We start from the raw sequence: 25,134 nt of genomic DNA, 5'->3' as shown, positions 1-25,134 counted from the left end.
AGATTCCATTTGCAGACAAAAAGTGGTTGGTAAGGAAAAATTGATAAATACTTCAAAATATATAAAGTGCACTTTATACCAAATGGGGCTTATTTGTTACATATTTTGATAAAGCCATGAAAAACTAGGATTAGGATTTCAAATGTTTAGCAAAAAATTCCACAAAGGTTCTGGAATATTTAGTGAGTTTAATCTATCCATATATCTTAAGTGGATTAGCATCTTTATGTACCTAGCTGAACAAAAATAGATTCATTATAGTAAAATTCGATTTTGCTATGAACGTTCTATATGCAGCCTATAATAACTTTTAAGAAGGAACTGTTATGCCTGTTAATTCTTGTTCTAAATAATAATATACAACTTGACCATGATAAGTCAAGTCATGGAAAAACAGCTAAAAATGGTAAGATAAAATGAGTTGGATAAATAAAAAAGTCATGTGCTCAGGACTCCATCATATGTTTAAACAAATGTGATATTTGGTGACATCCAGCTGAACATTTGTCAACAGGGTTATGGAGGTACTCCATAAAGTGAGAGGCCTCTCCACTCTACATTCACCAATCTACTCTGGGGGCAATAAATTTAGGCAACACACTTGAAGAAAATGATGTATGAGAATGGGTCTTAAATGGTGAGGTGACTTAAAATATGCTATTGGTGTAATGGCTGAAGGCGAGAGCATATTCAATTTGATATCTTAAATGCTGAATTTAAAGGACTTCTTTTCTGTATACATTTCTTTTAATTTTTTTTTTTTTCTTGAGAGAAAGAGAGAGAGAGAGAGAGCGAGCAAGCTGGGGAGGGCAGAGAGAGAGGGAGAAGGAAGTGCCAAGCAGGCTCCGAGCTGTCAGCAGAGAGCCCAACACATGGCTCTAACTCATGAATTGTGAGATCATGTCCTGAGCTGAAACCAAGAGTGGGACGCTTAACTGACTGAGCCACACAGGCACCCCTAAATGACTTATTTCCGTTAAAGGAATAAGGCTATAGAGAAGACACCAAAAGGTGATAGATTTAAGGAGAAAAGATTTTGGTTCAGTATTAAGAAGAGCTTTCTGGGGCACTTGGCTGGCTCAGTCCAAAGAGCATGTGAGTCTTGATCTCGGGGTCGTGAATTCAAGCCTCACATTGGGTGTAGAGATTACGTAAATAAAACTTAAAAAAAAGAAGAAGAAGAAGAAGAAAGAACTTTCTAACAATTAGAACTGCCTGTAAGTGTATATCTGAGTAGGTAATGGATTTCTCATCAGTGGAGGTAAAGGTAGAGGCGGGATGACGATTCCTTAGTAATGTTGTAGAGAAAACTCAGGCAGTTAGTGAGGAGGGTTACATTATGTTCTCCTCTAAAGTTCTGGTATAAAATATATGGCTCTTGGAGTAGAATTAGTTTCTTCCTCCCAGCACTAATTGCATGATATAGCTTATAAGATGGTCACTGTAAATTCTACCTAATTTTTATACGTAGCGAAATACAACTTACTAAGGATTAGTACCGGTTAGTAATTATAAATAGAATTCTATAATTAAAGCATATAAAGATGGAACATTTACAACATGAACAGACGTATCATTGATAAAAATCCCTATATTGTAGTATCTGTACCAAATAAAAATTTGGTAAGGAATGAAAACAATCGGCATTCCAACAGCTTTCATTGAAACAACTGTATGTAAGTTCATGATAAAAGGGAGTTTTCAACGTGTCTTAAACTGAAAGATGTACAACACTGCGGCTTGTATAACCCACTGGTGTCACAGAGTAAAATTATAGGTATAAAAAAAGTATATGGATATTTTATTCAAGTTAATTGCTGAATTGTTTCTCTTCATCATTTTCATAAAGGCATATCCCATTAATTTAACTTTTATAATGAAACTAGTTCTTTAGGTGAACTAGTACAATTTGATGTTCATTAAACAGTACATGTGATACTAAATAGTTTCTCCCTATGTAATAGATGAACACATCATTGTCATAAAATAAAAACTTATAAAAAGTGCCTCACTATGTACTCAATTAAAGCCCTCCTAAAAAGAACTTACTCTTTAAAACTCATCAAACTATCATATTCGTAATGTAAATGCAAGCCTCGTAGTTTCTTTTCAGAATAACATCTATCTTAGTAGCAGTTGCTGAAAATTATCTCTGGGTACAGACAGGACATAACACGCACGCCCCATGCCTCCATGCAAACGTATATGCCTCTGCGATACACAAGTCTAGACGCTGCAGTGCTAAAAGCAGCTGCAGGCAGACAAACCTCGTTCTGTAATTACTTATGCGACCCTCGGTAACACACTTAACCTTTCCAAACCTCAGTCTCCCCCTGTAAATGGGAACTAATATTTGTTGTGAAGATTAAATGTGATCAAATACTCATGAAGTCTTGGTCCCCATTCCATATCACCCGTTTCTCTCAAGTCATAGAAGTATTTTAAGTTTCAAGTGAATTAATGCCTATAAAAGTCTTTTGTAAATCTAAAAGAACGGTGCAATTGTATTATCTCATTTAACAGGCAATTTAACCCCCCGCATTACATCATGGTTAACAGCGTTCATTACTGTTTTGAAAAATCCATGTAGGTGTATGTATCAAAATATGACAACAAGTTTCTATACAACAAATTAGAAACCTAAAATGGAAGCTCAAGTTTGGAAATAGGGAAAACAATCGTTAACAATAATTATTCTCTAAATCATTTTGGAACAATCCACAGAGTTTTAGGGAAATGATATAAAAATTTATCCAGAACAGGCTGGGTCTATACACCCGGCAGGAGTACAGACGTTTTACCACTCAGGTGAAGATAAGGAGAGAATACATTTTTTCTCTCAAAATTCCACCAGCCTATTTTGTAGCCTAAACAATACTGATAATTCTCTCAATAATTCACACTACTTGAGTTATATGCGGAGTTCAAATATACACTCTCATGCTGCTGTAAAGTATATTTTACCTAGAGTTTCTCATTTAAGAATATTACGGCCTTCACGGATAAAGCCATGTAAATCATACAAAAATTGGAAGAATTTTTAAAAAGTGAGTCTGCGATTTGATCTTGTCCTGATTTTTGTTTTTTAAAGATACAGATATTGAAAATCACAGCTGATAATTTCATTCTGACATGAGTTTAAAAGGTTAAGTTACTATCTGAAGAAAGGTAATCTGGTCGCCTTTCACAGCAGCCTGCAAGCTTTGCAATCTGCATAGAGAGGGGCATTTGTCATCATTAGCTGAGCTGTGACAGCTGGCACCCAGGGTGTCCCAGAATCAAGAAGTGGCAGAGAGACTCTTGGTTTAGGTTGCCATTAAGTGTAGGAGGTTTCTTGAGGATCAAGTATATTTTATAAAAAGCTTTGTGATGTAACTAACAGCAGTGAACATATTTGAATTTTCCGTAACATGGATAATACGATGATAGCACATAGTTAGCAGGTTGCCTCTAGACAACAAGATGCCGGATTGCCGTATGAATAAACATCCACTGCCTGCCACTTAGAGAGCGAGAATTGTCTGCAGTACCCAAATAGCTCTGGCACACCGTTTCTCTCAAGGTTGGATCGGGGTGATCAACGATTAAGTAGACTCAAGGCAACAGAATGAAGATGGAGAGAATAATTCTCAGTGATATTTTAAATTTGGTTGTAAACAGTTCATAACGTCTCAGGAGTGAGCTCGACTACACACCCATTAGAGTACCCATCCTTTCGAGAACATGAATACGAAAATTAAAATCATTCACACAGATGCAATCCTCCAACCGTCCGAGGTGTATACAATCGGTAATAAGTATTTAAAAATAATCCTCGGCCAAAGTTTAAAATCAGAATCTTCTTACCAATTGAAGGTTACTAATTGTGGGCCTGAAACAGTTGTGGTTCATATGGCCAGAAAAGAATTTCTAAAATTAACATTTTATGAATGTTTATGTTGTTCGTGCAAAACTGTATAAAGCAAAAGAAAGTTTAAGTTAAAAAATAGGTTGATCAGGTCTTTGAAAAATAAGTATGCTACAACCCCTTTAAAAAATCATCAATGTTTGCAAACATAATCAATAACACTAGGTTTTATATTATTATGTAAACTAGTTTTCCACAAATAAAACTAATTTTTGTGTTAATGTAAAATCTATGCAAATACATGCAGTCATTTATCAGGAAAGCTGACAAGCATTCCATATTGGAGGGGAAATGAAACTGCCTCAAGAATAGAGGCAATTAATTATTTCTGTATTTTTTCTTCTTCTGTCTTGAGGCACAAAAGTTATCCATCCAGTTAAAATAGCAAATGAAATAAAGAGATTTTTTTTTTATTTAAACACATATGGCTTTTGCCTGCAATACTGATCACCACAAGGTCTACAGATGCCCGTGGCTAAATTGTACACTGGCAGATGTACACAGGGGAAAACTGTGCTAATGCAGCGTGGAGAGCAAAACAAATGAAGAACTGAATTTGCTAGTAAAAGAAAAAAAAAACACTACAAAAAGCAAAACCCCAAAACCAGAAAAAAAAACCCCTAAAATTCCCCCCCCCAAGAGAGTTATGCAATTTGCTTATCAAATACAGGTTCAGGTTGCACAAAAAATTTAACCATTGTCTTTGCAAGAAAGCAGAAAACAATTTTAAATATATGAAAGTGTTTTTATGGATACACACACATATTAGGTCTGTGAGCGATGGAGCTAAGTATATTTGTATTTACATGGACAGAATGGCTAGCAATGTTTAAACTTCTCATTCACAATTAAAATCTTATGATATTCAAAACTGCCACAGTGTATGTGTCTGGATAAATACTGTTAGAACTTCCAGTTATTATTATTTTAAAAGTCTATTTAGCCTCAGTCTCTTAAGGTATTATTGAAAACTGTATAGGTTATCATGGAATAAACTTGCAGTGTGATATTACATCCTGGTGGCAAGAATCCTATATTTAGTAGCTGTTTCCTTTTAACAGGTTAAAACAAATGTATACAGGCCAATTCAATCTTTTATTATCTGAAATACTGGGGATGTGTGTGTGTGTGTGTGTGTGTGTGTGTACACACAGCCTGCATGCACAGGCTATTTTGCAAACCATAAAAAGAGTATACTTTCTAAAAATGGCTTAAGATTATTAAGAAAGCAATAACTTCTTTCTTAATAGGGCTGTAAGCATGCATAACATTAAAATTTGTATTGTAATTGCCAAATAAAAATATAAAACAAAAAGCATTTAAATAATTTTATATCTTGGGGAAAGAAACAGAAGACTAGTTATACTATTCCAAGTTGTAAAAAGGCAAAATACTTCAAAGAGCATCGTTGTCAATGAACATGTCTGCTCTCCTATAATTTAAGAATTCTTTGGAGTCTTTATAGCCATCTAAATTTCAATGACAATGTATATTTATATAAAATTAGGATTAGAGGTATATGTTTCAAGAATGTATATATATTAATTAATATTAGCTCTAATAAACTCCTTGGCCTTGTCCCCCACCATTCAAAGGGAGGATTAATTTACCGAAATATAACATACAATGTAATTTAAATGCCGAGAGATTTATTTCCCCAGTGACATAAAGCTGGTGACATTACCAATATGCCTCAGATGTTGCTAACTTACATAAGGAATCCCTGTTTCTCAATACATACTTTGACGTGCAAACTATAAGCTATATTCATAAGTCTAATACGTACATTCATACCAACGTAACAAATCTTAGCAGTTCCTTTGAAAAATGAATCTTTTACCAAGCGTAAAGGTGATATATATTAAATTCAAACAACCCTCAGGTCAAACAAAAATTGTAAGCCTATTGCTTATCTCTCTGAAGTATCATTTCATACTCTGCCTCTATGTCAGTGTGATCTGATTAAAACTGGCCTTAAATTAGAAACATGATAAAAATAAATAAATTCTAGAGGAATAAAAATAGATTTACAATCTAAAGATTTTTTGAGAGAAAAGTAAAACACCCAGATGCTTATAAATGAATCACAGAATTTATGAATGAAAAAATAAAATAGGGGCATGAGGAAACTTGTGGCAATGGAAATATTCTGTTGGTGCCAGCATGATATGACTGTATATATTTGTTAAAATTCACAGAATGGCACATTCATGGGGAAAAACCATAGAAAAGGATAGTTCTGTACACAAAATACACATCAGTAAACCTGGCTTCAATAATAAAAAATAGAGTTCACATAAAAATCAAATAAAACTATACTTTCTACTTCATTGGTTTCAAATTTTCTTATTAGAAAGACTATGTCTTACAAACTCTGTGCTCTTCATGCTTTTGATTTGATCTAGATGTGTAGACAATAGGAATAAACATGTAGACCAGAAAGTATTAACTACTTATGAATACTTCTGACTTGATATTTTTGACAAACATGGAAAATTGGGCTTTTTAGAAATAATACATACTTGTATACTAAAATGTGTATTATTAGAAGAGTGAAAATAATCACACATAGGTGGAAATGAAATCATTCTTTAGGTGGTGTATTCTCGGATGTTCGTAATCTCTACGTGTAAAAAAAAAAACGATAAAGAAAATTCCTATTCGTAAACTCATTTCCTTCATTTCCTATAAAGCACTTATTTATTATATAATATATATATATATATGATAAGAAATAATAGTTTTTTTATTCAATGTAATTAGTCCCTTAAATTATTACTCCTGTTGCTAATCATTAAAAAAATAATAAATCGTGGTTTAGAGGAATTGCTTCGTTCATGAAAAAGTAAGCTCCAAAACGGTAAATTAGATCTAGAAAAGGTTATTTTAGACATGCAATCACTGAATGTTGATTATCTATATACCATACTCTAGCCTCAAGGTCATGTTGAATATTTCCAGTGGCTTAATCACATACAGTATGGGACAGTAATGAGAGCTATGCAGTCCTGGATGACCCACTACAGATGTACAGATTAAGACACTAATCACATTTGATTCCATTGTTTTCTCTAAGTGCAATAAAACGCAAATGTGCTAAGAGTACCAAGGTTGTGGTCATATACACAAATGTCAGTAAATCCACGTGAATTATGGGTTAAGGAATACCTACTTCTCATATATTCGTAAAGAAAAGAATCATGTGAGTCCATTTATCTTGCCAGAATATTCCTATAATATCCAAAGGAAAAATAGAGGCTGAAATCTAACAAAATGAATTCGAATTTTCTAGATTATAAAGATTAACAGTGACTTTCTGAAGGGTCTATGAGGAACTGGAACACTGTAATCAACACTTCCTACATAACACTCAATAAATAAATGATTGACCCCAATATCCTTAAATTTCTGGAAAGAGTAAAGAGATCACATTCTATTTTGAGCAATAAGAATATCTTCTGGTTGATAACCCTCCACCCCCCCAAATTTTTCAGTTCACAGATGCAACTTAAAACATCCTACACCAATATGTACACATTCAGATGAAGTGAGGAAATAGACAACTGTCTGAATAACCCAGTCCTTCCATTTTCTTTTTTCTGCCCAGAGAAAGGCTTTGGTTGGAATTACCCAGAATGACTGCAAATCCGCAAATCTAGTAGGTACACTTCTAACTTCCATCTTTAATCTCAAAGTTACTTTCTTTTCAACATTTATTAGCACCAATAACAAGTTTACTAAGCAACACTGTACAGAAGAAAAGTACGCCCCACAACAAATGTTGACTATCTGATGTGTACTAGGGGGATGAGGAAAAGTGAGGCCATAGCCTTGATCATTCAAGTGAAGAATTAAGGAAATAATTTTTTTAAAAAGCTTCAATTATCAGGATGCTCTCTGGTTGAAGAAATAAAATAGGGTCTAGATTGTGCCAACAGTGACCTCAATTCTCGGCTTCACCGTTTCATAAACCTGATATTAAAATATGAAATAATTGTTTTAAGAAATCATGGAAACTTTTGAAGCTCTCAAGCTATTTTGTTTCAAGTGTTCTTATACGAGGAGTCACAACAAGAAGAAAGGTATAGATGCCATCAAATTAGATTACCAGAAAAACTGCCTCTATTTTACTTTATTTAATGTGACACATAGAGAAAACCCTGCACAAATATCTGTCTTTAATTTCTCTAGTGTAAAAAAAGAAATATATTGTGTCTGGCAGAATGAAACAGATGAAATAGCCTGGGTGCATTTAAAAAACGAAGTGGGGGGAGGTAGAAATCAGATGCGTACAATGAGCCTTCAAAGCCACTCCAGCAGTAGGGATAAATAATTTAATAAACTCAACTTCATATTCTTTTTATCTCCCCAGTGTAATAAGCACATATTAAAAAAATAAAACTTTAAGTTCATGAATACTTGCGAATAGAATAGCAGCCAGCAGATATAAAAAACACAAAACAATATCTATGTGAGCATTTAACATGTATATGTATATTCTCTAACAGACACATTTTTCCAGATGAAAGGTCACAATTGCTTAAATTCATGAACATGTAATTCAAATTTAAATTAGTTTTTTTAAACACAGAAGCCTTGCATTCCTGCATTTCTGCATTTCTCAAGGTAATAGTTTTTCTTTAAACCTAATAAGGTGACTATTTACACATTACATTGTGTATCCCATACAAATTAAGTAGGATTACAGAAGGGGGAATAAGTTACTTAGGAAACAGGACCTCAGGAAAAATTATTTTGCCATCGTTATTTTGAATGTTTTGAAACGTTAAGGACCGTAATATTTAATTGTTTTGTATTCATTAATACCACTAAAATGTATGATAATGGTGTGTTGGTGACTTTTTTGGATTCTTTTCCTAAATGATACACTTTAAGTCAAGGCTGCCTAGTAACCTAAGTAAATGAAATGAAAAAGTCAAGCCAGTTAGACCTTAAAATCCCAAATATCATTCAAATGTAAGCATCTCAAACTATCATTAAATCATGAGATTCTTGGCTTTTTTTCCTTTTTCCTTCAATTAGGTCAGTTTTCTTCAATTATCATTCTATTATTAGCTCACGTCAAAGATGACTGCATAGCAAAGCACTGAAAACAATTCAGCATTTATATCCTAAAGCACTGGACACGCACAAGCTTTTACTCTAGTACTAACTACTAAGATTATATTTATAGTAAAAAAAAAATAATACAAGACTGAAATCATTAGGGTTGTTTTATAACTTCTCATATAAGTAAATAAATTGATTTCAAGCCATCCCCAGGTAGTAAATAATCATTTGAAATAACTAGTTCAATAGGTCAAGTGATATTTCACAAAAAAATCTTATAAAATAACTAAGTTGCTCCCACAAAACTACCTCCAAAAACGCGGCTGAATTACATAAATGTATACTATATATTGTAAATTCTTCTCCATAGGTCATTTCCTTAAAACAAAACAAAAAAAAAATTAAGGGGTAGAAAACACACTCCTCGGATAGTTTAATTTTCCCTTCAACAATGAGAGGTGTCTAAGATCACTGAAAGGATTCAGCTACAGAAGGCAATTCATTTCACGTGTTCAGTGTGATAGAAAATCACTGTGTTGCAGCAACAAGCAGTACTTGCGCTCGAGTATTATTCTAGGGCGCCCAGTTCACCTACAGTGATAACAGCGGGTGGGTGAATCCTGTGTTATGTAAATCACTGTCAGCTCCCAGCGTGAAGGGTGCTGGGGAAGCAGCTCGGAAAACACAGTCCCGGCGTCCTTGGAACTGAATGACTTCACTTGCCTGGAACATTCTAGGACTAACGACTTTCTTAGTCCTTTTCTCACCATCCATTTTTCTTCTTCAAAGTGCAAATCGTTAGTGAAAAGGCCCCGGTTACACCAATTAGTTTGCACAAAGTGCTTCGGTGTTTAGCTTCGCTTTAACCCAATTAAGCCGCACAGCGAGCCCCGAAGATGCGCCACCTGCGCGCTTGGCTCCAGCGAGGCCGGCCGGGCGCCCCTCGCGTCCCTCGCGTTAGACCCACCCGGACCGCCGCGCCACGGTCCCCCCACACGGCCCCGGGGCCTCCGCGTCCCAGGCCGCACGTCCTCGGCGGCCGGGGTACTTGCAGGTGGCCCAGCAAATCGAGGGACGAGGTCCTGGCCGAGCAACTCTGGTCCGCACCCAAGGGACAGAGCGCTGGGCGCAAGGGCTCGCGGCCGCCGACGAGAAAGCGCGGGGCTAGGCTGCGGGCGCACGTGGGCCCGGGCGACGGCGGGGCTGAGGGATGCGCGGGCAGAGGCCGTGGCCTGGAGCGGACGGGGAGAAGCCGAGGACACCGAGTAAGGCTTAGAATAACGCGCACGCAGGAAAAAAAAAAAAAAAAAACCCACGGAACAGAGAGAGGAAAGGAGGCTGGCTTGGAAGTGCGGAGCAGCGGGAGAGAGGGGACAGACGCTGGGTGAGGGCCAGAGGTGGCTTTTCCCCTGAGACCAAGGCGCATCTTCGCCTTCTTGGCCTCGGGTTCTGCGGTTCGGATTTGCGTCTTCTTCTCCCTCTTCCAACTGCCAAAAGGTAGCAGTGCGTTCACCCGCAGAGCCTGCAAAGTGGGGAGGGGCTGTTCGCGTGTTCCCAGTCCCTGCTCCCCAGGGAATGGAAGGTTCCTGGGGAATAGAGTAGATGGATGCCATGAGCCCCAAATCTAATGTATTGTTTTAAGCTAAATCTGGAACCTATCACTCTTGGATAAGGAGAAAGGAAATAATAGGTGCCTTTGTGATGCTTGTACCTGTGCAAAAAAAAAAAAAAAAAAAAAAAAAAAATCAAAAGCTCAGGTAAAAAGTGGGAGCCCTGAACAAGATCTTGTTGAAAGTGGCTCTGAAAGAAAGTGCCTACAGACCTGTTACCAGGAGTTACAAGATTTGGCTGGAAATATTGTTAATTTTAAAGACACGACATCTAAATTAAAGGTAGGCATTAAAAATCTGCCTGGGTTTTAAAACCACTACATAGTCCCTAAGTAGTATTTATTTCCTTTCCTGTACATGAAGGACACAATTGGTATCACCAGAAAACAAAACCAAAAACATGTTCTACATAAATCCATTCCCCCCTCCTGTATCAAGGTTCCAAAATTTGGAAATGTTGATTTTTCTTTCAAAGTTTTCCAAAATGGCATTTAAATTTTAACACCCTGGATGACTGCAAATTAGTTTTCTTTTACAATCGTAACTGATTTTTCCCTCAATCAAATCACATGAAATCGTATAAAATTAGAAGTCTGTCAGGTCACCACTAAGGACACTTAGGAGAGGAGGTATATCCTGAATTATACATCAATAGGCAAGCCAGAAACCCCGAGCCTGAAAATTTTTGGAACAGTTATCTTCCAGTAGGTCTCATCTCTATGATCTCGCCTTCATTTCACATATTAAAACCCAGCCCACTAGGAACTCACGTTACAACAGTCTCTCGATCACAGAGAGAAGTTATTTTTTAAAGCTTTCTACCAGTGCATACAAAACTCAGTGTCCTGATTATGTTGGCAAGTCAACCGAAGTACAAAGAGGGCTGCAGTTGGGGACAGAGGGGGAGTGATCCTAAACATTTTTTAAACATCCTAACTTAAAGAGCCGTAGACAACGTCTCACAAAACAGTAATTTTCAGATTCCTTTCAACCACTGCAAATGAGGAAAAACCAGAGTTAGAACGCTGCATAACATTAAAACAACAACAACAACAACAACAACAACAACAACAGCAACATTCTGACATTATAGGAACATCCAAAAAATTACACAGGCATCAGTCCATCTAAAGCCAACTCGCACAGACGTGCAACAGCAAGCTCTCAACCTGCATTTTGAAAGACCTCCAGGATTAAGAGACGTTAATTATCCTTTTCTAAATGCAAGTTAGTGACTTTGGTTTTAGAAGACCCCATCTAGTTCACTAATTGATGGATGACCATTAATACACCTGTATTTGCATTTCCGCGGTAAAAAGACAAGCAGGGCTTTTTTTTTTTTCAACACAGAAGAGAAGCACTTTGCCAAGTCTTTTCAAAACGTCAATATGCTTCCATTAATACCAAAGCCGAGAGATTCCTCTTGATTTCCAAAACTGTCTAGGTGGCCTGGGTGGTTTTCTGCCGGCAGCAGCCTCCTACCTTTAGTTTGTGTGCCTATATCCACGAGGGGGGATTAATTAGCCGGGTTGGAGCTGAAGGAGGCTGTCGTGACGAGCCCAGTGGCGATTGGCCGCCAGCCTGCCTGGCCCTGCCTTTATAATTTCCACACGAGTGCATCTGGGCTCTTAGACAAACCAACAGCAGCTTCTTCTGACACAGACACACGCACACTCACCCCCGACACACACTCCGCACACTCTTCCTCCGTCTGATTAACAGTCCGGCAGACACGATGATTGCGGGAAGGCGTAAATAAATACGGAGAGGGCCGGTTATTTTCGCTACGGGAGGAGCTTTGCTGGGTCTCGGCGCAACTTTTGTTTTCACTACTGATAAGGTGATCTCTCCTTGCGTTTCTCTCGCACAAGGATCCTTTAAAGGAGGAAGAAAGACCGAGGGGGGTGGGGGGGAGAGCAGGCTTTCACTTTCAGGCCGTCCGGGCTCAAAGATAAAAGGAAGGGGGGAGAGCAGCGGGCTGGGAGTCCAGCGCGGCAGCACGTCGGAGAGCGTTTGGGTGCGTTTCTGAGCGCGGCGGCCCGTTTCTCCACCGAAGTTGGCTCCCGCTCTAGCAGCCGCATTGGATCCCACAGCTTACTGCGAGACTCCGGTGTACAATCCGGATCTCTGCCCCAACATGATCGCGGCCCAGGCCAAGCTGGTGTACCATCTGAATAAATACTACAACGAGAAGTGCCAGGCCAGGAAGGCTGCCATCGCCAAGACGATCCGCGAAGTCTGCAAAGTCGTTTCCGACGTCCTGAAAGAAGTGGAGGTCCAGGAGCCCCGCTTCATCAGCTCTCTCAACGAGATGGACAATCGCTACGAGGGCCTCGAGGTCATCTCCCCCACCGAGTTTGAAGTGGTGCTTTACCTGAACCAGATGGGGGTGTTCAACTTTGTGGACGACGGCTCGCTGCCCGGCTGCGCGGTGCTGAAGCTGAGCGACGGGCGCAAGAGGAGCATGTCCCTCTGGGTGGAATTCATCACCGCCTCCGGCTACCTCTCGGCGCGCAAGATCCGGTCCAGGTTCCAGACGCTGGTGGCCCAGGCGGTGGACAAATGCAGCTACAGGGACGTGGTGAAAATGGTGGCGGACACCAGCGAAGTGAAACTGCGAATCCGAGATAGGTACGTGGTGCAGATCACCCCGGCCTTTAAGTGCACCGGCATCTGGCCCAGGAGTGCTGCCCACTGGCCGCTTCCCCACATCCCCTGGCCGGGACCCAACCGGGTGGCGGAGGTCAAAGCGGAAGGGTTCAATCTCCTGTCCAAGGAGTGCCACTCCCTGGCCGGCAAACAGAGCTCGGCCGAGAGCGACGCCTGGGTGCTGCAGTTCGCGGAAGCGGAGAACAGACTGCAGATGGGGGGCTGCAGGAAGAAATGCCTCTCCATCCTCAAAACCTTGCGGGATCGGCACCTCGAACTGCCCGGCCAGCCCCTCAACAATTACCACATGAAGACTCTGGTTTCCTACGAGTGTGAAAAGCATCCCCGGGAGTCGGACTGGGACGAGTCCTGCCTGGGTGATCGGCTTAACGGGATTTTGCTGCAACTTATCTCCTGCCTGCAGTGCCGGCGGTGTCCTCACTACTTCCTCCCGAACTTAGATCTGTTCCAAGGCAAACCTCATTCGGCTCTGGAGAACGCTGCCAAACAAACGTGGCGACTGGCGAGAGAGATCCTGACCAACCCGAAAAGTTTGGAGAAACTTTAGAGGACCGTTTCGTCAAGAGCCGAAATGTGATTGCTCTTCTCAAAGACCTACTTCGGTGTAAACTTCCTGGTCGATTCCTATCTAATATTCCACTTGTCAGTGCAAACAATCTCTTCCTTAAAAAGGAATAACAGTACAATGTTTAGGCATCATCTCACCCACCCCTCCAAGGGGAGAAGAAGAAGTAGGGAAAACGGATAGAGAAAAACCCAAACCCACAAGTATTAGAAGACTTCTTTTACAAAGGATTTCTTATCGCCCTCGAAAAGTACACAGTAACACCCGGAAAGCAACCCGGCTGTAATGCAAGACCACAGAGAACACTCTGCCCAGCTATCAAAGGATTATAGCAATCCTGGTGATTTAGGTGCATCTGTCTGTGAGTAAACACCATTTGGATATGCCATCTGAAGGAAAGTGTAATGTATATTTTGGTTTGTAACAAATATTGTGATCTCACATTGTCTTTGAACGTGTGGATGTTGGTGTTTTGTGATTTGGTGAACAGAAGTTAAATTGCCGTTTTGGATACTTCCAGACATTTTCCGCTAACAAAGATACCATTTAAAGGTAGATTTCCTCCCGGTACTTTTATCTGTCTTTGAAAGTGTCTGAACTTTAAAAAAGTTTACATTTTGTTTCAAATATAATGCTTGTTCTATTTCTAACATTCCATAAATATACTTGAAATGTTATTTAAATATATTCAAAGAAATTTGAATTCAGCTTATATAATAACGCTTGAATATCTGAATTATATATTTGAAAATGCACTTGAAATACACTGGATAACTACTTTTGTGACTTAGATTTTAATTTCTGTTGCTGGTTTTTATTTAATTAGAAGCTAATAAATGAAGTAAATAAAAGTTGTTGTGTCTCACTTTAAATTGTTTTTCTATCAAAAGATGTAACGCTTCATTTTGGAAACTGAACCCACCTGAGTATCTTAAACATTTTGAGGAGTGTGCTAATGGAATTATTAAAAATAAAACCTTAAAATACCGGAGAAAACTCTTTGTACGGCTACAGAAGCTAATGATCTACTTATAAGACTATTCCTTTCTATGACAGACAGATTTAAATCTACCCTTGAAAGTCTGCTCTTCCGGACTAGGTTCTGTAGCATTTCTGGTAATATAAGGAAAAAATATGTCATGGCAGCAAAGACTGTGGAGTTAAAAATTTGACTCAGAGAAAGTGAACTCAAAGTCACAATGAAAGTTTCAAAATTTGTATATGAAAACTAACTATGCTAATAAAATAAAGATTATTTCTGACCACTTTATGTCAAATCTTATTTTATGCAGTTAGTGTTCCATTAGCTGAATAAGTTAATCAGAAACCCAAAATTTATTTTTCCTTTGTAGGGCAAGCTAATGATAAAAGCATAAAGACAAACTTTAAATTATTTAAAAATCAAATACACTACATTTCAGCTCATTTTAAACATTCCATCCTTTGGGAGCCAGAAGTGTAAGAAGTCCTTTGACTGTCCTTCCAAGTATTTTAATAGTCAACAAGTGCTGAGAGCTAACCACCTACAGGCCCTAAGGTAGGCAGTTAATTCAGGTGAGGGTAGATTTTGGAGTTTCAGTTCCTCTTCTACAAATCGTGTTTTATAATACTTTATTTCTATACAAAAATTAAATACAAATAATAAAGTTCTGAATCTGTGGGAGCATTTGTCTTTGACTATTTTAGAATAATTGCTTCTGATAAAGCTTGCAAAGGAAGATCTTCTGTATACTGATGCTTGGATATCTAGCAGGACACTTGAATTCTTAACCTCAGAAAAGTTTACAGACTGCAGGGTAACATAAAAGTTAAAACAACAATCACATTGATTTGAAAAGAAAGTGCAGAGGTGTAGAGCTGTCCCAACATCAGGTTTTAAAATCTACACAATAAGATATACTAAATAAATATTTATGCATTTCAAATTGTCCAAATATGTATCTTCTGGCATTACACCCACAGAAGAACGCAAACTTTAAACATCTGATTGCTAGTATATATGACCTACACACTTGAAATCGATGCTTCTTAGAGAATTAGTTTCTCCTGCTCTTAAATTCACATGTAAAGCGCATTCTTATTTCAGGAGATGAAAAATGGATGTAATAATGGAGATGAATTTATATTTAAATGCCACCTCGCTCCCCCCCCCCCCGTTTCCTTATAACCTTTTAATGAATAATAATTCACATTTCAATGTACACGTCTGGAAATTAAAAGTGATCTTAAGGTATTCCAGAAAAACCTTCCCAGTCTTCCCAAAGAGCTTGGGATGCTGTACCCCAGAGACTTTGAACAATTGGCTTAACTATCAAATCTACCCAAGTGCAGACAAAGGCTCTCATGTAGAAAGTATTAAAATGAGCATGCTCTGGTAACACGGGATTTAAAATCATTAATATATTCTTCAGTCCCATAAAATAGAGCATGTGTTATTTCATTCATTTTATTTCCTATGACAAAGATGGAAACATGCTCCCCTCCCCCACTGTCATTTAAAACCAAGCAAAATTGAAAACCACTTCCTGCCACAAAGCCACCAGGACTGTTTACAGAATCACTCTAACTCACTTTCGTGTCGATCTTCTTGAAGGCAGGATCATCCTCATCTACCTCGAAGTAGATTTCTGTCGTGGTGATGGAGAGAGTCCCCTTGGCCACCACCACAGGAGCGATGAGCTGGGCTGGGGTACTGAGAACCACTGGGCCTGAAAGACAAGGGCACCGGAGTCAGGCTGAATCCCTGTGGCCCTCTCCCGCTCCCTCCCGAAGGGTGCCGCAGGTCTTTATTTTTAAAGATGTACTAAGAAAATGGTGCCTGTGGTCATGCGGCTAGCTCCTCTCGTGTGAGATAAGGTCTGCTTAGCTTTTGCACATTATCTTATAACGAGAGTAGAGATACAGAATCCTATAAAGCCCCAAGAGGTCAGAATACCGAGTAAGTGACCCTTAGCAAGAGAGTTGGTAACCTCCGCCTAGAAATCCCACAAATGCCCCGATTCTCCGTGGGGCACCACCGGCTTTGGGAGACCCTAGGCAGTCAGCACTGCCCCCAAAGGCCAGCCATCCGGGAAAGCCCGGTCCATTGGGCAGCGGAGTTCCCCAAGGATGGGCGGGAGGGTGTGAAGGCGTAGAGGATCTGGATGTATGAATTCCACTGTACTAACTTACGGGTTTGCAACTTGCATGAAGATTCACATCGGCGTCCTAAACCGCGCCACATACGCACGTACACACACACACACACAAGGATATTAAGTACGTTTCTTATGTAGAAAAGAACAAAAATCGTAGCAGTGATTTTCACAGAGAATCAGTCAAAAGTGATGAAATTGTAAGACGCTCGAACAAGGCGATTCTCAGAAAAGCGTGCCAGAAGTGCTATTTCTCAACTTTTGAAACTAGAGAAACTAATCTTCAGGAAAAGATGTTTCAGAAAGTGTGCCTACTTCGAATTCCCTCAATCTGAGTTAATGTTGAAAATTACGTATTAGAATATTAATTCAAAGGGGATCACTTAACTGCCCCTTTAAGATTCCCCGAAAGGGGAGGCACTCTTTGCTATCCTGTACTGAAAACACAGACATGGAACACAGAAATTATTCTTTTTTTTTATTGTTCTTCTCTCTCTCTCTCTCTTTTTTTTTTTTTTTTTTGTAGCAAGGGCGCCTTAAGTTCCCCTCCATTCCTCCCCCCCCTCCATCTCCCCCCACGCCCTGAAATGCACATAGTCAAACGAGTCACAGTCACAGTAGGATAAAGGCAATAAAAAGGCAGGTCCCCTGCGGCCGCTCGGGCTCGGGCCCCTCGGCGGCGGCTCCTCGCGGTGAGACCGGCTCGCGCCGCCACCGCCGAGGCCACCGCTGGCAGGCCCGACCCGGCGGGGCCCGGGGACTGCGGGGAAGTTCACGTTCCCAGGGAGGCGTGCGCCCCGAGGCCGCTACCGTCCTGCACAAAGCCGGGCCGTTTCTGCCGCGGGAGGCACGGAGAGGGCTCTCGGCCGGCTTCGGTCGCGCCTAACCGGGTGGACAGGAAGCCAACTGCGTCAGTGTCAGCCTTCACCCCCGAGCTGACCGCCTGGGTCACACTAACGCGAAGCCCTTTCGGTTAGTTTATTGCCCTCGGTACCCCCCGAGCCCGCACCGGGGGGCCCGGCCCCGGGGCGCGCGCACTCCCGGCCTGGGTCCCGGGCCGCCAGTTCCCGCCGCGTAGCCAAGCGGAGTCGGGGTCCATCTCGGCTGCACAAGGTTTTTCTTTCCAAAGGGCGAGGCGGTCGATCTGAAGCGCCACTTTAAAGGCTCATCAATCTTAATCTAGGTTGCTCAAGTAATTATGCCCGAATCTCTTGTACGATTACAAGTGGATTTGGGTTTCTATTCCCCAGGCCCTCCTTTGTGTTTATTGGAGGGTCTGTGCGCGCGCTCCGCGGCGCCTCCTGCCTCCCGCGTCCTCCTCGGAATCCCCCAACGCTCGGGCCGGTTCGAACCGCTCCCTTAACCCTTGAGCCACCAGGACGCTCCAGTGGATGCCACTTTTCCTATTTCCTTTCTGGAGAGATCTTGACTGGAGGCTTACTCTCGACTGGGGCGAGGTGAGAAAGAAGGTGATGTGACTGACATTGAAAACAGTGCCTTCTTATACATCGTTGGGCCTTGCTAAAACCTTACAAAAGTCGTCATGCTATATATACAGCGAAGGCTAGTGACTTCTGGTTTAATAGAGGTTTCTGGCATTTGGAGACGAAGAATGGTCAAAAACATTTAAAATGGCGAACTATTCCTTTTTCTTAAAGAGTAATTTAACATATTCAAGCAATTAAATTGGGAGAAATTGAAAAAAAATCACGAAACACATTATCAAAACCATATACAGTGATTTACTGAAATATATTACGGATTCTAAGTACACGTCTCCGTGAACTTTTCACAGGGAACACATTCTCTCTACTGGATTCTCTGCGTTTCTGAAAGGACACTGCGCTTGCCTCTGCTTTTACTCCAATCTGATTCTATTGAACTGAGATTTTTCTGGGGGCTTATAAAAGGACTTCGAACTGGTTCTTCTTTCAGAAAGAGGCGTCATGAAACATTCAGCCTTAATAGTGTGTCATTTTTACCCCTGTCCTTTGGAAATCTCCAATTACAACTTCCAATTCCATAGCATGTTTAAGGAGCACCGAGTCTTTTTGTTGCAGCCTTCAGGGAGCAAACCAGCCGCAGAGAGAATACAGTTAATCCACTACAGCAATAGAGAGAGGGGATTATGTTTTAATCCCTTTTGGGGGAGCCTCTGGATTTTAGGGATCTGATATTAAAATGTTTACATAAGGCACCATCACAAACCAGATCTTCCATGTGGGAGATTTTCCATGTGAAAACCTGGGATCCCTTTTCAAATAAAAACAGTTTAAAGAGGGCAGCATCTGTGGATCCCAGAAAGATGGCGATCTTGCAGACTCTGTCCTGGAAGATGACTGGGTACAAATTCAACCTCCCAACTTTGCTTGGTGTGGTGAGTTCCGGACTGAATGTAGGTATATCCATTCCAACCACTATTATGGCAATAAAGGATATGTCACAATAATGTTCTTAGCACCTACTGAAGTCTAGTGATGGCCATTAAACAGATGGGTGGGGGGTCAGAACCTCCTCCCCCATACTGATGTGTAGAACACAGCAGTTTAAAACGCCACCATCTGAAGTCCTGACGAAAGCAACAATAAGTGTTATTTGCTTTTAGAGTTGGCAGGTAATGTTTAAGAAATATTGATCCATCACTGTTTCTGAAAGGATAGGGATACTACTTGACATTCATTTCAATGCTAATTTAAAATCTGAACTAGAACAAAGATCACCCAAGCATAATGAAAAGAATCTTTAAATGAATGAACTTCTCTTGAGAGTTACACCATCTTTAATCAGTTGAGATGGTGAACCTAGAGTAGAAAATACACATGTTTTATATTTGGAAAGGGAACTATTCATCAAATATATTTAAAAAGTAGAATGTTAAAAAATACTTGTGGGTTTGGATGATTCCACTGAAAACAAAATTCCAAGTCTGGAAATCTTAATAATACATCAACTTTCTAATAAAGCTTTACAGTGTACAAGGTTCTTTTACATCATTTTTACTTAACTACTAGTTCAATATTGACAGTTTTGGGGGCTATGGATGTGTCAATACCCTCTTGTCAAAGACCGCCAGGAACACATGTGTAGCTGAAGAAGTCGGGTTTACTGCTCAGTGCAATGAGGGAGAAACGGGCAACTTCATAAGGGACTTTGTAGGATATGGGCTTTGGTTAAGTGATTCTGAGAAGAGTTCAAGGAGCTTGGCTTTGCTCTGAGTTGGGCTCTGTCGGGAAGCAGGGATAATTCTGTGATTATGGGTCTTAATAAATCTTATCTAGAGGGATGGAGGGCAAGATCTAGGCTAAAGCTATAATTAGCAAAGAAGCAGCAGTCCCCCATATAAACCAGGAGATGGGCGGGGGAATGTTTGGTATTTAGGTGGTATGCAGAGTGACCTTGCTTTTGTCAATGCTTGCACAAAATTATAAAGTTATTTTTTGCCTCACATCATCATCATGAGTTCTTGTCTGATGCTGGTGTTCTGTGAGATTGTTTATGACCAATAAGAAAACACCAGGGCCTAGCTATGAGCTCCATACTAGCTCCTGACAATACTGGGCTTCCTCATGAGGGTCAGGCAAGTTTCCAGAGGTCAAGGGCTGCTTTTCTTTTTCTCACATACAGGAATTAGTCATTTTTAGGGGTGTCAGTAACATACTAACAGGCATTAACAGGCAACTATGGCAATTAATTTTTCAAACAAGGCTAAGATTCCTTACAAGTTTCAATATAAAGTACAACGAAGACTATATAGGGACAAAGAGCTGAAGTTGAATGAAAATTGGCATCATTATAATTATTTGATGAATTTCAACTGGCCAAACCTATATTTAGTGTACATGAAGTTACAATGAATTTTAGTATCACTTGAATACTTTCTAAACTTAGTTTAATATTAATAAAAGTTTTATTAACTAGATAGATTTTCTTCAACCTCAATTACTTTAAAACTACATATTCAGTTTGCTCTAGGAGCATGCAGAAGATAATTATTTGAGGGATAATAAACATTGACTAATCTTTATAAAATCATTAAACTTAAAATCCTGACATTACTTAGAAGAAAAAGAACTAATCTGAAATCCTTTGTTTAGTGGAAGAAGGTATCATTCCAAAAACAATTAAGATAAAATTTTAATATGGAAGTAATCTTTACAATTTCTTCTATAATATGATACAATTTGTAGGAAAAACTCCTAGAGTGAGTAGCTGAACACATGTAAAGTATCTACCTGCAATGGACTTCTATTACTTTAAGTATGGCAATATCAATTTAAAGAAAACATTTCCCCCATAGAATTCAAAGAATAACATGCTTTAATCTCAAAACAACTTAAAAGGAACTAATGAAGAATATAAGAGAGCTGGGACTTTGTTTTGAAATCTTAGGAAAGCTTTAGGCATAAAGAAAATGGAGGTGTTTGTGTATGTGCCTGGGGGAGAGGGAGTTAAGAGGAAATGTTAAGATCTGAGATTTCTATTAGCCAGGATAGTTCCCTGATTTCTAGCATTTGAAATTCCCCAAGAAAAAAGATAGGATAGTAACAAAGTCTCTAGACAGTGACTCTTTTCTTTATGTACAGAAAATATTGATAGTGGTCCAAATATAATTTCAGAATAATAATCCTCTGAAGCTTTCAAAAACTTCTTGCAGGAAAATAGTTATAAAATGTTTATGCTTGAATCAAAAAAAAATATAATGTGAACAACTAATGGAATACACATCGCAAGAGTTATGAATTTAACTTCCAGCATTATTCTCTCCCTCCTTCCCTCCCAAACACGCGCGCACACACACACACACACACACACACACACACACACACACACACACTATTGATTACAAACACTCTATAAACCTGAATTTTTTACAAAGCTCACTGTGTCCAAGAAGTAGCTTCTTAAGCTCTTTGGTGACTTCTTGAACATAATCTGCCTTTATTTATACATATTTTTAAGTTTATTTATTTGAGAAAGGGAGGGAGAGAGAGAGAGAGAGAGAGAGAGAGAGAGAGAGAGAGAGAGACAGAGAGCACACATAGACACATGAGTAGAGGAGGGTCAGAGAAAGAGGGACAGAGAAAATCCCAAGCAGACTCCATGCTGATAGCACAGAGCTTTAAGAAGGGATCTACTGAACCAATAGTGAGATCATGACCTGAGCTGAAATCTGGAGTTGGATGCTCAACCAACTGAGCCACCCTGGTGCCCCAAATGTAATCTATTTTTATTAAAAAAAATTTTTTTTAACATTTATTTATTTTTGAGAGACAGAGAGACACAGAGCGTGAGTGGGGAGGGGCAGAGAGAGAGAGAGGCAGACACAGAATCCGATGCAGGCTCCAGGCTCTGAACTGACAGCACAGAGCCCGACATGGGGCTCGAACTCACGGACTATGGGATCATGACCTGAGCCGAAGTCAGATACTTAACCAACTGAGCCACCCAGGTGCCCCAAACGTAATCTATTTTTAGATTGAGATGGACAATAACCAACCATCCCCATAATACACTGGTTTCCTTAGATTATTATTGTACAAAATTATACACGTGTTTAAGAACCACTTCAGGGTCTTCAGATCTGAGTAAAGTTACCTGTGGTAAAACTCAACACAGTCTGAAATGGAAACAGAAAGAATGGAGCGCTCTATATAAGAGCAATAGAAAACTGCATTTTAACAAAATATTTGTTCATCATGGTAGAACACCTATTCCTGCACTAATATTATCTAGCATCATCATATTTAGCATGTTTATAATAAATAATTTTTAAATGTACCAAGAGATAATCTGACAGGCTCTAATTTTAACCTACCATTTAGGTTTTCCAATATATTTGTAGAACAGATAATTTTTTCTATAAAAAATAAGTCAACAAAAACCCGTGCATTTTCCACAAAGGCAATGAGTAATTTTATAGGAAAAAAAACTTATAAAGCATATATATGCTAAGTAAATTTTAACTGAGTTATTTTTAGCACAAAAATTTACTAAGAAACAGTGATCGTTTTAATGTTCATTGTGCTCATTTGTTCTGTCTTTTGATTCACTAGGTGATCCAGATGAGATTTGTGTTTCTAGTTATATCACATTTAGTTCAACATATGGAATACATTTTTTACTTTCTGGAAGCGTAGTGACTCTTTTATGGCACGAGGATATCATTTAATGATTGAGAAGAGTAAATTCCTACTGGACTAGATGAGTGAATAAACCAGAGGAGATGATTTAAATCTATTGGACCAGGAGGACCAAGTCTTTGTACCCTTGGGTGGAGTAAGGGCCTAGCCTTCATGGGTGCACGTTTACTGCAGCCTTATAATATATTTCATATATGTGTTTAAACGTCTATCCTCCCATTTGGCATAAGCTACTTAAAGAAAAGGGTGTTACCTTCTTCCTCTAACACAGTGGCTGTTGCATGGTATGCAATATATCTTTATGGAATTGAAAACAGAAAAAGAAATGCACCATTATTGCATGTGGATGTACTAGTAAAAAGACACTTACATTAACAGATCACACCCTTTACATTTTTCTGGAATTCATTTCAAGTTGTGCTTTAAAAATATGAAAGACACTGCATTTTAGAGAAAACATAAGTAAAAGATATGCTGAAAACCAACAAGGGTTATAATGTAATTGGTCATTGTAGCTATGTCACATGTATACTATTATTTTTTTTAAATGGCATAATGTTATAACTGCCATAGTTTTCCTACTAAGTTGTTCCCTCCTTATAATTTAAATGCTTAGAGAAACATACTTAACTCAGCATCCATTCATTCATTCATGTGGTCAACAAAAATTATTCACTGTTTTGGGTACTAAGAGAGCACAGACTAAAGTATGAGAAATGAATTTTACTCGAGAGCTTATAGTACATCGTAGAGGTAAGGAATATATACACGCGGTAATGACATAAAGGAGAAAAGCTATCTAAGCATTGTTAAAGCACTTTACATGAACTGATCTCATTCGTTCCTCATAACAACAAACCTATGATATACAGGAACTGCTATTGTGTCCATTTCACAGATAGAAAATGAGACGAAGTGGTGAAGTAATTTAGGGAAGGTCATACAACTAGTAAATGGTAGAGACAAGATTCTGCCCTGGTTATCTGACTTCAAAGTCAGGGCTGTTATGTATACATGCCTCCCAACAAGGAAGGGACAGAAAAAAAAAATTCCATAGACATTCACTGAACCGTGATGGTTTCCACCCAGCCTTTTTTGGGGGATAGCTGTAATTGGGACAGGATGATGACAATGGTATTTGAAGTGAGCTGTAATGGATGGGTAGGATGTGGACAGATGGATACGAGGGGGAAGAGCATTGTAAGCAGAGCAGAAGAGTTTGAACAAACACACAGCTGCAGTATGTGTACAGGAGAAGTAAGACTGGCCAGTGATTAGGACGTGTGAAGGGGGAGGGACAGTATGATGTGAAACTGAAAACACATACCAAGTTGTGAATGTGAGATGTTTCAGGTTAAGGAATCAATGATTAAAGCTCAAATATTACAGTGTGGCACGGTGGTGTTTATCCTTTTTTTGTGGTCACACATCTTGTTGAGAAGATGATTAGATATATGGCTCCTTCCTAGAAAATTCACTATGAACATCTGTCCATCCTGCTTTGGTAATAAATGAAGTATTCATATTTTGGAGAAAAATGAAAATTTGTCATTTATCTTGATGCCTTCCTCCATCTGAGACTTTTCTGCCTCTGCATTTGTCATTATCTTTCTCTCTCTCTTTTTACCCCCAGTTTCAGAAAACGTATCTTTCATCCTGTTCAAACCAGTTACTCACTCTACCTGGGGTTTGGTCCTACCCTCCCTGCCCCCTCTAGCATCTGTCTTATCTTTGTCCCTGCCCTCCTTTGTTAAGTTTCTACACATCAGCTTCTCCCTCTTAGTTCTCCATCCCTGTTCACTCCTTTTGCCTGCACTTTTATCCTCTACTTAGGCCACAGTGGCAGAGGAGCACATGTGAATTCATGTGTTAAAAGCTCAGAAAATCTATCCATCAGTCCAAAAAAACCCTGCATAACATTGTATATTTAAACCCAGTGTTTTCCAAACACATTTAGCGATACTCCCCCCTCATTAGCATATTTCAAAATACTTGTGTCCTAAGGAATATCAGTGTGAAAAATGTTGAACAAGAGGAG

At 39.4% G+C, this 25,134-nt stretch overlaps 2 protein-coding genes across 13 annotated transcripts in view; one reads left to right on the top strand and one right to left on the bottom strand.

The window, feature by feature from the left end:
• NBEA (neurobeachin) overlaps nucleotides 1–25,134 on the bottom strand; it is a 684,640-nt gene that overhangs the window by 190,835 nt on the left and 468,671 nt on the right. For all 12 annotated transcript variants that reach the window (XM_023250717.2, XM_023250724.2, XM_011286341.4 and 9 more), the window contains one exon: nucleotides 16,394–16,530. In XM_023250717.2, the coding sequence (XP_023106485.1) occupies nucleotides 16,394–16,530 (137 nt within the window). The remainder of the gene's footprint in view (nucleotides 1–16,393; nucleotides 16,531–25,134) is intronic.
• Nucleotides 12,052–15,087, top strand: MAB21L1 (mab-21 like 1). Its single transcript, XM_003980322.5, has one exon. The coding sequence runs from the start codon at nucleotides 12,725–12,727 to the stop codon at nucleotides 13,802–13,804; it is 1,080 nt and encodes a 359-aa protein (XP_003980371.1). The 5' UTR covers nucleotides 12,052–12,724; the 3' UTR covers nucleotides 13,805–15,087.

The sequence above is a fragment of the Felis catus genome, chromosome A1 (genome assembly GCF_018350175.1).
Source record: "Felis catus isolate Fca126 chromosome A1, F.catus_Fca126_mat1.0, whole genome shotgun sequence".
In the NCBI taxonomy this organism is placed as follows: Eukaryota; Metazoa; Chordata; class Mammalia; order Carnivora; family Felidae; genus Felis; species Felis catus.
This window is presented reverse-complemented; position numbering and strand designations above follow the sequence as displayed.

Excerpts from the sequence above, each read along its gene's own strand:
- MAB21L1 (XM_003980322.5), top strand. The coding sequence starts at position 12,725 with ATGATCGCGGCCCAGGCCAAGCTGGTGTACCATCTGAATAAATACTAC.